Raw genomic sequence first — 14,844 nt, 5'->3', positions numbered from 1 at the left:
ATTTCAATTAGCAGTGATTAACGAGTATATTTGTAGTTGAGAAATGATATTTTATCCTATCGTTTCATTTTTACGACAACAATTTAAATACGCACTTTTTAAAGAGTTCACCACACAACTAATTGGATCAAATACCAAAAGATAACTACTTTTTTCCGCATAACAAATATACTCGTCGTAAAACAAATTATTTCCCCATTTCTTCGTGACGAGTATGAAACGAGTGAAAAAATTAAAAAAAAAAAAAAATAAATTTCATGATTTATCTTATATATTAAAATTATTAATATTACACAAAGAAAATAAATCATAAAATAAACTTTGCATAATTTGTTTTTTGACTTAGATCACGATCACGTAGCTCATATTATTATCCAAATAATTACCCACACAACCCCTATTATTAAATCCCTGTCACCAATAGATTGGCGAGAATAAAAAATCTGTTAGAATGATCTGGAAGATCGTTGGAAGATAACTCAATCATTAAATGAGATGAGGTGAATAAAATCACGAATGGGAAAATAGTTTAAAAAGATTAGGAACGTTCGTTTAAATTTCAACTTGGCATATCGTCCTGGTAGTATTTTAAAACTACGTATCACGTGAATAGACGACGAGAAAAGTGAGATAGGAGAAGAGGAGGAGGAGGAGGAGGCGGTGGAGGTGGAGGAGGAGATGGAGGAAAGTGGCATGAACACACCTGTCGTATATGTAAGTGCATAGAGTCGACATAATCGGCAAGTTACTCGGACAAGGTCGCCGGACACTAACATAAGAGACTCAACGACAGTGTTGTATCCGTGCGCGGGTGGAAAATGGGTCGATGAAATTAATAACAGTGTCGTGCACTGAACACGATCTTGAATCTTGGAATACTTTTTAAATTACTTGAATCTTTCTTTTCCCCCCCCCTCCTCCTCTGCCTCCCCCCACCCCTTCTATTACGTTCCTTACCTTGTGCTCATAAATAAGACACCTTGCGATTATTGATACTCAATTCTTTTTTTAGATTTTACTTATTTTGTGCTTACGTTCTCTTTTTAGGGGGTTGTCATTTGGGGGTTGCTACAGGAAAGAGTTCAATACTTTTCAAGTAATCTAATATTCTTTGACAGATATTTTTAACAATTTTATTAATCAATATTTTTCAATTAAAAATACTTATAATAAAATACATATTGAAAAAAATTGAGAAATGTGTGCTAGTGTGCTAGTGCTGAACCATTATCGATCGCTAAACGTCGAGATATAAAAAGAAAATTATATTGAACAAAACAACAAGATATTTTAATAACAAAATATAATTTTGGATAGATCCAACATTTATTCTACACAAATATTTACCATTAACATAATAAAAATACTAATATTAAATAAATTGCATTTTAATTTAATAACAGAATTTGTCTCGTCCCTGATAAATACTGAATTTAAAAGAAAAAAAAAATTCATTAGTTTATTTTTTAAAGTCATCATTGTTATTTAAATAATTATTGAAAAAATCGATTAAAAATTGTTACAGAAATCTCAATTGTTGTTTTGATTGTTCTCTCTCTCTCTTTCTTTTTCTTTTAGCTAACCCCTGCCAGTTAAAAGTGAGTTTCAAGCTCGTACTCGAGACGATCGTATATACTTTGTACTCATGCAGACGCGACGATGACGACGACGATGACGACGATGACGATGATGACAACGATGACGACGACAACGATGACAATTTCAAGAGGGAAACAACACGTCTATTGCATGTACGTGTGTACGTATATACGATGACATAGGATTTCCTGTAACGCCGAAAAATTATCGATTTAATAGATGTGTATCTAATATAGTCTTTCAACGCACAGCTGTTATTAAATGCGAAAAAGAGGGCTGATTTCACAATAACCCACCCTTCCTTCCTTCCTTCCTTCCTTTCTCCCTTCCTTCCTTCCTTCCCACCGTCCTTTCTTTCTTTCTTTCATGTTCATTCTCTATTGCCCAACTTCATTTGAAGTGTTCGAAACGATTTCTTATTTAGATAATCTGATGCATATATATATATATATATATATATGTTTATTTATATGTATGTGAGTAATTAGAAGCGGATTTCTTCATCAACTCTATATATCGTTCAATTTTAAACGAGTTTATTTAATTATTTTATATTTAAGAGTTATATCAAAGAATAAAAAGAAACATGAAAGGTAACAATTGAGGAGAAATTGATAACGATTACATCATTTGTTTGGAATATCAGTCAATATTATTCCACGAAAATGCTACGTTGCATTTTTGTATATTTTGAAGTGCGTACTAATTCAAATGAATTCTTTTTTGAATGCAAGATTTTTATTTGATAAGTATCATCCAGGGGAATCGTTGCATTTTATTAAGATTCTCTTTTACGATTACTAAAGGAGTTAATGTTTACTGCAATAATGAAATAACGAATAACGTAATTAAGAGAAATCGTCTAACTATTTGCAACATTTTGCAAGAAACGCATACATTCAGCTCTCTTTTAGATAATGAAAAGGAAAACATACACGCGCATACAAAGGAAGAAAAAAAAATAATAAAAAAAACCCGGAGGGATCGTGCCTTTGTTTGCGATTACTATGACGTTATGGAAAAATTATCGACAATGGAAATGTAAGATGATACAAATGCGCGTACGTTTGTAAACCTTGAAAAATTAATTCTGTAAACATCGGAAAAATAATAACAAGACAAAAAAAGAAAAGGAAGAAAAATTGTGACGTTTAAGATTTAATTGGATTCTAATTGAATGTTATCGATGTAAATCGAAACAGACTGGCCAATCAAAATTCACTACAGTCAGCTTTCTCGCCTTATGTCACCATTATGGCATTTGTTGTTTTTTCCTTATACTTCAAAATTAATTTTTCACGCACAAGATGTACGTTGCGTTATTTTTTTTTTTTAAATAATTATGGATAAATAATTAAAGAAAATAAATCATCGATCGGTTGTTCCAAAAAATGAAGATTCATTAAAGTTGTAAAATATTTAACGAAAATATGTTTCATCGACTTGAACGAAATAAACTCTAATTCATATGTCAACCTTTTACTTTGTTTTGTTTTGTTTGCTTTTTTTTTCTCTTTCAATGCCTAAAAAGAAAAGAAACAATTTTCTTTAAAACTGGATGAATTCATAAACGAACTCTTTCGGGATACACCTCATAACTTTTCATCATTCTCGAGATAATAAACGCGACAATATCTTTTCCTCGGTTGCGATTTAAAGTAAAAAGAGAGAAAAGGAAGAAAAACGAAAATTTAAATTGATATTTTTCCGCGCTAAATTGATAAAAAATGAAACAATTGGTCGGTCGATCGATGGTCGATTGTCAATCGCGTTTGAAAATTACGCGGGAAATTGGTTATGATACTTATAACTAACATTTGCTTTTAATTCTTTACACTATAATGATTCTTTTTACTTACATTACCAATTACTTTACGTAATACATTTCTAGAAGGATTTAATTTGCAATCTTTTAGTAGAATAAATGAAATTATTACGATTTGTTTTCGAATCAGAACGAATCGTACGACAATGCAAATGTAAAAATCAGAAATTATTTGTAATTAAATAAAAATAGCTTCGTTCCAAAACCTTCGAATGAGGGTGTAAAGGATTAAATAATTCGATAAGAGGGATTTATTAAAAAAAAAAAATAACAGAATTAATAAAAATATTCATACACCTATAGAAATATATTTGTATGTACATAATGATTAAACGATGATAATCTTCTTCTTTTTTTCATTTTATTTAATCGTATCTCTCGTGAGTACTGAAATGAATCAGCCCGTGATTTCCTCGTTTGGGAAAGCAGCTGCTAAATCACGATCATAAATTGAAATAAGAGTTCGTTATCCTAACATTCGAGTAACATCAATAGGTTCAAACTTCCGATGTTAAAAGCTGCTAAACTGACGAGGAGAATCCACATGATGTTCACAAATAAAACACTTGGAAACGTAACGCAATGATGATACTTGAATTATACGCCCGTTTGATCTATTTATAGATTTCAAATCGATTTTACTGAAAACAGAAAAAAAATAAACTATCGTCTGGCAAAAGATTCTAATTTTTTTGTTCGATTTTTTGAACGACGGTAAAAAAAATTGATTGCATCACTTCCCAGTTGTGAAAGTATTTTATTGTCGTTTGCGTAAATGAAAAGAATAAAAGTTTATTTATGTTAGCGAATAAAAAAAATAAATTTTACTAAATATACGAGGCGCCAAATATTCTCGGAAAATAAAAATATCTATTTCCTCTATCCGCGTTTTATATAGATATATATTTCGAGTAGTGCCAAATAATAAAAAGCTTCCAAAATCGTGTTAGTTAAAGGTGTTCGAGAAAAACAGGACGTGGGAGTCGTAATTGGAACGTGAACGTGTTTATTCGAGTAAATAAATATAGGGTAGAATTAGAGTACGTGTAAAAAAAATTTGCTCCCTAATCCTTCGGTATAACTATCTACATATATGTTGTATATTTGGAAGTAGCGTTATATGTTATTGAAACAGGAATATCTCGCGTACGTGTGTGTTTCTCATTTGAGATGAATCTGTGATCTTTGAAATATAAATAAAGTAGACAATTATACGTTGATACCTGACTAGTTGCTAAAAGAAGAAGAAAAAAACAAAAGTAAAATATCGAAATTTGTTAAAAGACAATTTAATCCCATTGTAAAAACATTTTTCACGTTTGTCTCTCGAGTTTATCATCATGCAGTCATTCTGACAGAAAAAGTGCTAATTCGTCAGAAATTTAAAAACAAATCAAACGACTAAAGCACGATCGACGATAAGACGATATAATTGCTTGAAAATAGACTCTCATACCATTTGACAACGGTTCATCAATCCTTTGAGGGTAAGAATGGGTGGTTGTCTATCATATTCAGACGTCAAATGACATGCTGTCCGCGTGCTTTTCTCTTCTTTTGTTCGATGATTGTCCGAAGTAAAAAAAAAAAAAAAAATAGTAAGACTCGATCTTAAAACTCACCACGTATCTGCCGACCCGTAACACACCAAAATTGTTCTAATTCCCGTACGGTGGATGCATCCCTTATGAACGTTGCACTTCGGATTATTTCGGGAGAAGGTAAAAACTTGGACGAACTACGGCCATACCGTATGGTAGCGCGACGAAGACTGCCTCTGTTAGCCGAACGACGAACTAAAGTGCGCGACGTGACGTTAGGTGACGCGCTCAACCATTTCAAATTCGCGCGAATTTTGAATTACTAAAATCCAAATTGCTAATTTTATATATGTTATCAATTTTAAAAAAAAAATTAATAATATTATATTTTCCTTGTTATATATATATATATATTATATTATATTGTACTATATAAATAATATTATATTTTCCTTTTTGATTTTCTATATTTTTTATTTTTTTAAGAAGGTATCAAATGTCTTATTTAAAAACAAAATTATAATTTATTTTTTTTATATGTGTATATACTTTAATTATCTTATCAATGATACTTCATCGTTTTTGCATACTTATTTTCTAATTCGAACAATTTTGAATCGAGTTCCGCCATAGAATATGTCTGCAATCGTATATTATTAATGTAATTTAATAAAAATTAATCCATGTGTGTGTACAAAACATATATACAAAATAAGATTGACAAGTATTTACCCTTTTTCTAAATGGTTTTATATCCCTTGTTAAATTTTCCGTATTTTCTCCTATCTACAATCATATAATATAATTTAGATCATATAATATTCAATCATTATATACATCATTTATTTTAATTACTTACCCAAAAATCTTTATACTCGGGAGATACTCCTTCCAAAAATAATATTCTATCCTCGATATTTTTTAATCTTTCATAAACGTCTCGAGGAACTGGTTTTATTATGCCTAACATTTTCTCAGCTGTAGTTATCCGATCATTCAATACCGAAGAGCAATTATTATTATCTTGTTGGTTTGTCGTATAATTATTGGCATTGTGCAAACGTGATCGGTCAACTGTTTGAGGTCCCCATGAATTTAATACTCTATGTACTAAAAACGTACACATTAAATTAACAATGATTATTCCTTTTCCTTAAAATACATATTAATTTATTTTACCCTTAACATGACTTTTCGAATCTTTTCTTCTAATCAAAATAGCATCCACTCTTGCACAAGAATTTTGTTTCTCATTATATTGTTCTCTAAAATATAAATAAAATTTCAATTTATAATATTCAAAGATACATTGATACATTTTAAGTCATTTTAACGTAACATTCTATCATATTCCAACCTGTTACAACAGAATTCTTGTATGTTTACTAAATTTACTTGCTGACGCTTTCTTTCAATAAAAGATTCTATTCTATGTTTAAGTTCATTTGAGTTTGCTTTGATTTGTACAATATTGGGATCAAATAAAACAGGTTCTTCAATTGGAGCTTTTACGTCTTCAAAAGAATCTTTTTCGTGTGAACATAAACTTTTAAACGAATCCTTCAAATTTTCTACTGTATCATTATTAGTACCTGTAGAAAGTAATAATTTATATAAAGTATCTGTAGAAAATAAATTACACATTAGTCATTTAGTTCCTTGATAATTCATTTGTGTTCTTACTATTAATTACACAAAAAATGTACACTAACTTTTTGGTACAACATATTTATTAAATATATCTCAAAATAATTAAAAATACTGAACATATGTAAATGTATTTGTAAACAATTATGAAAGATAATACTTTATGCATCTTAATATCAAATGTTTATTATGCTAAATATGAAATATATATATTATAAATATTACTATTTAAATACCCGTTTCACCTTAGCAACAAATAATTCCCACCTCATTATAAGAAAAAAAATTCCCCTAAAATTGTACTACGTAATAAGCATACATATTTCATGATGAAATATTTTACAAATATTCAAATATATAAAAATAAGGTAACATTAAAGGATTATTTAATATTTGACCATTTACATTCTTCATTTTCCTTCCAATTAGTTTCTTTGGTATCGTATATCTCTTTCTTCCATATTGGAACAGAAGCTTTCAAGGAATTAATAGCATAATCCACAGCTTTAAGGCAATCTTGTCTATGAGGAGAAGAAACTATTATAATAACACTAGCTTCTGTCACTGGTACTTCACCAAGACGATGATATATTGCAATATTTTCAATATTCCATTGCAAACGTATTTTGTCACATATATTATTCATTTCTTTCAATGCCATAGGTTCATAAGCTTCATATTCTAATTTAATAACCTGAAACACAATTCGGTTTCTTAACTTTGATTGCGATATGCATTGTATAAATATTAACAAGAAAAAGAAAAAACATACCTTTTTATTCTCAAAATTATCACGTGTAGTTCCTACAAAAGAAGATATTGCACCACATTTAGGTGATAGTGTTAAATTATATATTTCCTCAAAATTTAATACTTTCTGTTCCAACTGAACAAAATTTTTTCCAGTATTCATGTTAACCTAAAAAAGAAAGAAAATTTTGATGCTATATGTTAATAGATTTAAACTGTTGCAAATAATTAAATTAATTATAAGAATACCTCCGCTCAGTGGTGGAATAACAGCAATTTCGTTTTCATCCAATAAGTTTAAAGGAGAATTTTCATTAACAAATTCCTCGTTCACAGCTAAGATCAATGTTTTGCTTATACTTTCCAAATGATAAGTCGTTACTATTATCTTAAATAGTTCTTTATAAGATAAATGTCTGTTGATAATAATTTTACTTTCCTTTATTCCTGTTAATTCTCGTGCTTTTGCAAAAAATAATATATTCACATTTACAAGATCAAGATGTCCGTTCATTATAACAAGAATAAAGACTTATAATAAGAAATAAAAGTGTTTTTTTTTTTTAAACACCTACTAGTTGAAATATTTCATCACGTATCAATATTCCTTATAAACTGTTGTTACGTAATTAGTATCTCTTCGACATATACCACGCACCAGTGCTCTCATAGATAATTCACTTTCAGTAGATAATCTGTAAAGGTTATATCAAATTTGTTGGTATCAAACACTTTATTAAATTAATATTATATCTTGTATGTAATCAATTTCACATTCACACGATTTATATATTCACCACTATTGTATTATTATTATACTTGTAATAATATCGTTTAAAAAAAACATACTACTAAACGAGGAAAATTGAAAACACAAAAACCCCTTACAACAATAGGACATTTTGAAACACTGAATATCGGTGCGCATGCGCGAAATGGATAAAACCAAACGTGGCTAGTTCGCATTGTTCGAAGAAGGACGCAGAAAAATATTAATAAAATTTTTTTTGTTCAATAATCGTATATTATTGAACAAAGTATATTATTATTTATATTATTATTATAAAGTATATATGTATTAATATATTAAAGTATATATTAATACATATATATATTTTATATATATATAAATATCTTACGCACAAACTTCTTACGTCTATTTTCACAATACAATGTGATTCCTTAATTATATGTAAGTATGTAAATATAGAATTTCATGAGTAATGTTTATTTGAAACGACTGCATCATCGCTAAAAAAAGAAAGAAAGTTACAATAATTGACTTTTTCTTTTTTCTTTTCCTGACAATGATATAATATAATACTGATCTTATATATATATATAAATGTTGAATTTTATACGGAAGAATAAGTAAAGCAGATATGGACATAAATAATTATCAAAATCTTGTTAATCGATTATCACGTTATAAAGGTTAACTCTCAAAATAAAGTATAAGTCTATTGAGATCTTCAGATAAGTTTTATTTAAATAAAATAGAAGCATTCGTATCTTTGAAAGTTATTTAAACGCGCTCTAGAGAGAAGACAGACAATAATTATTTTTTCAAAATTACGCGATATCGGTTCAAACGCGAAGTATTATTTATTATACTAATATTACGAGATTATCGTATTTTATGTATGCCAGCTATTTAAGGGTATGACACGGCTTAAAGATTCATTACGTGTTAAACGCATAATATAGATATAAGAACGCAAACATTCTTCCACCTCATCATCTTCCTCTCATCTCTCTTCTCTTCTCTTCTTTCTTCCTCTCGCGATTGGTGTATATTTTTTTTCCTCGTTAAATTGCGATATAATTAAAATTAAAAAGAAAAAAGATCTTATACATATGACGAAAATAGAAAAATTTAATAAAAAATATTACAGTAAAAAGGAAAAAAACATAGCGCATCGTCGATCTTTAAACACCCTAGACTAAATTAAGGTCAGCTGAGAAAAACGAGAACGGTGAAGCAAGGAATCACACAGTGCTCTAAATACATACATACATACACACACGCAGACATATATATGTATATGCACACACATATGTCCTAACAAAGAATAAGAAGAATAAGAAGAATAAGAGAGAGTGAGAGACAGAGACACAGAGAAAGAGAGTGAGAAAATGATATCGATATTCTACATTAGTACATCAGTCCATTTAAAACACGACAAGTTTTGTCTCGTATTCAGTAACAATCAAAAGACGTCGTTTAGATATTTGCAATCCCGTTAACGTTATTAAATTTGATCAGAAAAGTGATTCAAAGTCGAGCCAAGCTGTAATCGACAGGGGCACTGCTGCTGGTGCTGCTGCTGCACCATATATAGGTCAAAATTGATTTGGGTATAACTTCCGCAGGAGCGTACCCAACGATATGTTCTTTTCCTAACGTGAGAAGATGCTATACGTATTTACAATAAGTTACTGTTTATCTTTAAGATGACAGTGAATGATTGTAAGAAAAAGAAAGAGAGAAAAATCGCAACGCAATAAGAACATTTCTATAAATGCAGTCTCCTTTTGTCGGAACGAGAACGTCGAGATAATTTGTAACGAAGGATACACAGCTCCGAGATTTTATGGATACTGCACTAGCTTTGCTACAGTATGTCAGAGCGTCCAACGGCCTTGGAATATGCATTCGAACGTATTTGTTGTACGTGCCACACAATACATGTGCACGTTCACGTGCAATATATTTATATATACATATATATATAAATATATATATACATATATATATATAAATATATAAATGTATCGCTTTGTGTAGTATAGTTTTAATCTAAAATGGAATATGTACGAGATTCTAAAACCTTAAGAACGATTTCTAATAGATCAAGGATAATGTAATCACACTTTTATTTTATTGCTAAACCGAAAGGAATATACATTAAAGTATAATCAAAATTGAATATTTGTCATACATTAAAACCGGTTCGCTGTAGTCACATCTTTCTTACATGTATACACGCGTGTATTTAGAGATGCTCGCTTCATAAATACAACTATGTTCTACTACTACTACTAGTACTACTACTACTGGAATATGTGACGTAACGGAGGAAAAATTCCAAGATTATTAGCCAAGCGTGTACGTGAATTCAAAAGGCCAAAGGATTTCTTTTTTTCTTTCTTCTCTCCTCCTACTACTTTCTTCTTTCTCCGTTTATTTTCTATTCCAATGTGTATAATTACATAGAGTGAAATTTTAACCCTTGATTCTTCGCTTGGGTCGCAGCTTGTACGTTCGTCGTGTTACATAACTTCCGGTGAATAATAGAAAAGTATTATTTTTCGATAAGGAAAACATCGAATCACATTTATAAATACAAACTCGTAATTTACGTGAAGAAAAGGAGGAAAAGAAACGTGTTGCACGTAATTAATAAGATGGCACCAATTAAATAAGCGAAGTTAAGAAGAATGATACAAGTCTTTTGAGAAAAGCGCCTAAGTATCGGTCCTGATGAGAAAAAGATTCTGGATGGACGGATTTAATCGCGCAGGTGAGTCTTTTATTTGCGCATGCGCACCCGTGTATGCGCGTTGCTGTAACGTGTAGCTGCGCACGTTGCACTTACGGTGCATCCGTAATGTAGGGAAGAGTTTATCCGCGATTGCTTCACCTACAAATGTTAACCCTTTGTTTGTCTTTTCTATTTATTTTTTCTTATTTTCTTGACAACTTTTTTTTCACGAAATGTACTATGAAACATTGTACAACAATAAGATATGTTGGTTTTCGTCGTGGAAATTATATAAATTATTAATGCACACGCACACGCACACACGTATATGTATTTCGAAAAAACAATTAATCAACAAAGATCGAAGTTTATTTTACTGGGGAGGATAAAAACGAAGATTTGTAGGAGAATAAAGTTTTCTTTTTGTTTAGTAAAAATGATTAAATCGTGATATTCGTGGCAACTTTCGAACCGTTTTTTCAAGACCCGAGCCCAGTCGACTCGATGAAGCTGTTCTTTTCCTCTGTTTTAGCCGTCGATTATTTCAAGTCGATTCGTCGCAATAATCGCGCTGCGCTCGAGACGAGCAACGGCATTGCGACAGACGAATGCGACCCAAAAATATGTATCTACGTATTAGTGTTGTTCATTTTCTCTCTTGACTTTTCACAACGACAACGACCACGACGATAACGACGACGACACTGCTGCTCCCTGGACTTTGATATTCATTCGAGATAATTCTGTTTTTTTATCTAGTAGTCTAACTAATGAAAATCTTTTTATATGATAACGAACGTAGGTTGTCGTCATTATCCTCGTTGTCTTTCTTATCAAATAGTATATTTATATTGCGATTAGAATGGGTCTATTAATTTTTCAAATCTTTGTCAAAAACTTTTCGGCTCTTCCTTCGAACTCATATAAAAACGATTAAATAATAAATAATTTATGAGACTATTCTATTACGATAGTAATCTATTATATAACAATTTATATGCTTGCATTATAAGGCAACCCTCCGGTTAAACGTTGAAAAAGGTCCGTTTAGCAGTGACTAAAGTCAATGATGTCCCTTCCCTACGCTAGGATCCCGTCGAATCGGAACGTGCGCGTAATCAATGTTAGGAAATGACGCATTAGCCTGCATCGCTTTCGTCCGAGTCGCTACTTTTTCAAATATCATTTTAAAAATTTTGTTTAATATTTAAAATTAATTCTTTAAACAATTTGTAAATTTGAAATACAGAGAGACTCCGTGTTGCTTTATTTGCTTTACTGTTTATGTTACGTATCTAGATATTAGATATAGCAATTAACTTGGTGTTCTTTTTAATGAATTTTATATTTATTTTTTGTATTTTCCTTGACGAACAAAAATAGCGATTTTGATGCAATGAATTTAATATCAAGGCACCGAATTAATTGCTTCAAATAATAAATACGTTTAATTTTTTCAATGTCATTCTTTTCTAACCAGTATTGTAGAATATAAACATTATTTAAAATACGTTAATACATATAATTAATAAGGTTTTCGTAATGATTTAAACGATAAAACTATTTGTACATCTGTATAAATATCTTTCCCAATAACAGTTTTATCGGTATATTTGGAAAGTATCTACCTAATAACGATATTAATTTTCTATTAAAATATTAGAAAACATTTTTCTAAGTCTTCTTATATAAATTATATATTTTGAACCTATCGTACTTTGTATGCTAATAGGACTGTTAAAAGATAACCAAAGTATAGTATACAATCTACAGTCATTTTCCCGTTAATCGGTATTTACTAAAACGTTGATAATAGTCACGACGCACTTTCCCATGTACAACGGAACTTTGGTACGATGTTTCAAGAATAGTCGTTGTTGTTATTACTCCTGCTGCATGATTGGAAGACAAACTTGCAGTACCAACGTACTCAATATTGCAACGTTTAATTATCGTGCCTTAATCTCTTACAAGATACCAACGAATGTCAGTGGCAATAAAAAGATAGGTGAATAGAAGAACGATTGAAATGCTCGATATAAAATCAAATCTCATCTCATCGTCTATAAAGCGCGTGCGATTTTCGATATAGGAAGCTATTTGATGTCGTTAAAATGACACTAATGACCTTGTAAGGCCAAAGCTATCGGAAATGCAAATGCAGATGCAGATAGTTACGAAGTTTCTTCCTCCTTCTGTCTCTCTCTCTCTCTCTCTTTCTCTTTCCTTCTTCTTTATTTCTTTCTACTCTTTATTTACGTGCATTACATATATATATGCATATATACATATATTTAAGATTTATCACAAGTTGTTGTGCAATCAATTGAAAGATCAATCGCAATATATTATACTCCGAAATGTTTTTTAAAAGTGATCGTGCTCTTTTTTCTTTTAACCGTTTGTCTGTAAACCTTTGCCACGTAACGCATCATTAACTTACATGACCGTTTATACGAATTGATCCGCCGGAAGAAAATTTATGCAACTCTATACATTTAACACGCGTGAACATTTATTTAACGTACAAAATGCATAATCGTGTGTGTACAATTCATATCTATTTGATATTGTAATATTCTAAATTAGAAATAAATTAATTGTTATTTATTTATTTATGTGCATCTACAAAAGTACTAATACTCGAGAAAAATAACTTGAAAGTTATTCGACATCAAATTAAAAATACATGAACTTATATATATATTTCTTTTCCGCAAAAAATATTTCTTACCGTAAAATATTCATTCCGTAAAATATAAAATATTTTTTTCATTACAAAATCGATGTTCAAATCTAACAAAATCGAAAAGTAGAGCAGAAATAAAAACATTATAGTGACTCACGTTGTATTCCACCTTACGACGCAAGGTGACTGAAATTCGTTTCGTTTGTATAAATACGAATTTCCCGCTATGACGCATTTAAAACTCAAGTAACTAAATGAGAAGGGAACGGGATGTCTAAAGAGAAGGGAAATAATCGCTATCAAAATCGGTTGATTTGTTCTAACCACTGATCGTGTGATATTCGATTATTCTAAATTTTATTAGGTCATCTCATTCGGTGTTTCGTTCCTAGACCGATGACCTACTTTTGAGTTCTTACCAACACGATCCAGTGTTTTCGCGGCATCAATGCATTTGACTCTTTTATAATGAATGCGAAATATATCGTCTAACGATCTTTATCGTGTCGATGATGGCGAGCGACCTTTGCTTTAATAAATCGAGAGAAAAAATAGACATTCGATGGAAGAAAAGGATACAATACTGTTCGGACACAAAAGAGCGTCATAGAGGTTAAGGTATCGAAGCCGAGTGTTACGGCCCTGTACGAAGAAAGCCCGCGAGCTCCGTACGGTGGGAAAGAGAGAGGCGTCCCTGGTGCTCGGGTCGTAGCAAACGAGCGTGCGAAAGAGGAAGACAGATTCTACGGTATATAGAGGGAAATAGAAAAAGAGAAGGAGCGAGCGAGAGAGAGAGCAAAAGATGGTGCGCGCGCTTAAGAGAGGAACGCAAGAACCGAGGCACGCACCATCGGGTATCAAACCAGCTGGTTGGCAAGGGAGCCGCGCGCGAGCAGTTGCCAGTGAGACGCGGCAGCCCGCGAGCGTGTCATTTGTTCGTTCGTTCGTTCGTTCGTACGGTGCGTACGTACGTTCGCGGTACGTTTGCCATCCGTCACCTCGAAAATCCATCAGTAACTCGTGTTCGTGCGTACGTTCCTCCGTCCGTTCGTACATTCGTTCGGTTCGGTTCGATTAATTAGAAAATATCGTGAGTGGTGATAGCTCCTTGGCTGACCGCTCGTTGTTCGACCCACGACACCTGGCCCCCTTCGTCGATCAACGTTTCTCTCCTCTCTCCTCTCTCTTTTTTTCGCTCTCTCACTTTATCGCTCATACATATATATTCCATTTTTCCTTCTCGCTCTTTCCTTCCCATTACTCTTGGCGATTGGAAGAGTAGCACCGTCCCTGTCGTTCTATCGCTCT

The 14,844-nt window shown here is 31.4% G+C and overlaps 2 protein-coding genes and 2 long non-coding RNA genes across 5 annotated transcripts in view; 1 reads left to right on the top strand and 3 right to left on the bottom strand.

Moving 5' to 3' along the window:
- LOC122519957 (tubulin polyglutamylase TTLL5) overlaps positions 1–5,264 on the bottom strand; it is a 35,125-nt gene extending 29,861 nt beyond the window's left edge. The window contains exon 1 of one of the 2 annotated variants that reach the window (XM_043639797.1): positions 5,047–5,264. The gene's annotated coding sequence lies outside the window, so the exon portion shown is untranslated. Of the gene's footprint in view, positions 1–4,880 lie in introns of both variants that reach the window. The other variant, XM_043639796.1, reaches the window with a different exon arrangement.
- Positions 5,265–5,488: 224 nt separating this feature from the next.
- LOC122519954 (molybdopterin synthase catalytic subunit) lies at positions 5,489–7,703 on the bottom strand. The gene is made up of 8 exons (XM_043639795.1): positions 7,612–7,703; positions 7,385–7,531; positions 7,018–7,306; positions 6,323–6,557; positions 6,145–6,230; positions 5,825–6,075; positions 5,698–5,751; positions 5,489–5,605 (listed from the first exon to the last, which is right to left on the bottom strand). The coding sequence occupies exons 2-8, from the start codon at positions 7,523–7,525 to the stop codon at positions 5,528–5,530; spliced, it is 1,134 nt and encodes a 377-aa protein (XP_043495730.1). The 5' UTR covers positions 7,526–7,531; positions 7,612–7,703; the 3' UTR covers positions 5,489–5,527.
- Positions 7,704–7,779: 76 nt separating this feature from the next.
- LOC122519955 lies at positions 7,780–8,377 on the bottom strand. The gene is made up of 2 exons (XR_006304409.1): positions 7,938–8,377; positions 7,780–7,824 (listed from the first exon to the last, which is right to left on the bottom strand). It is a non-coding gene; the product is annotated as an uncharacterized LOC122519955 (long non-coding RNA).
- A 2,415-nt stretch (positions 8,378–10,792) lies between these two features.
- Positions 10,793–11,296, top strand: LOC122519956. Its single transcript, XR_006304410.1, has 2 exons — positions 10,793–10,886; positions 11,208–11,296. It is a non-coding gene; the product is annotated as an uncharacterized LOC122519956 (long non-coding RNA).
- Positions 11,297–14,844: the final 3,548 nt, after the last annotated feature.

Source organism: Polistes fuscatus, unplaced genomic scaffold, assembly GCF_010416935.1.
Source record: "Polistes fuscatus isolate 324 unplaced genomic scaffold, CU_Pfus_HIC Scaffold3, whole genome shotgun sequence".
Classification (NCBI taxonomy): Eukaryota; Metazoa; Arthropoda; class Insecta; order Hymenoptera; family Vespidae; genus Polistes; species Polistes fuscatus.
This window is presented reverse-complemented; position numbering and strand designations above follow the sequence as displayed.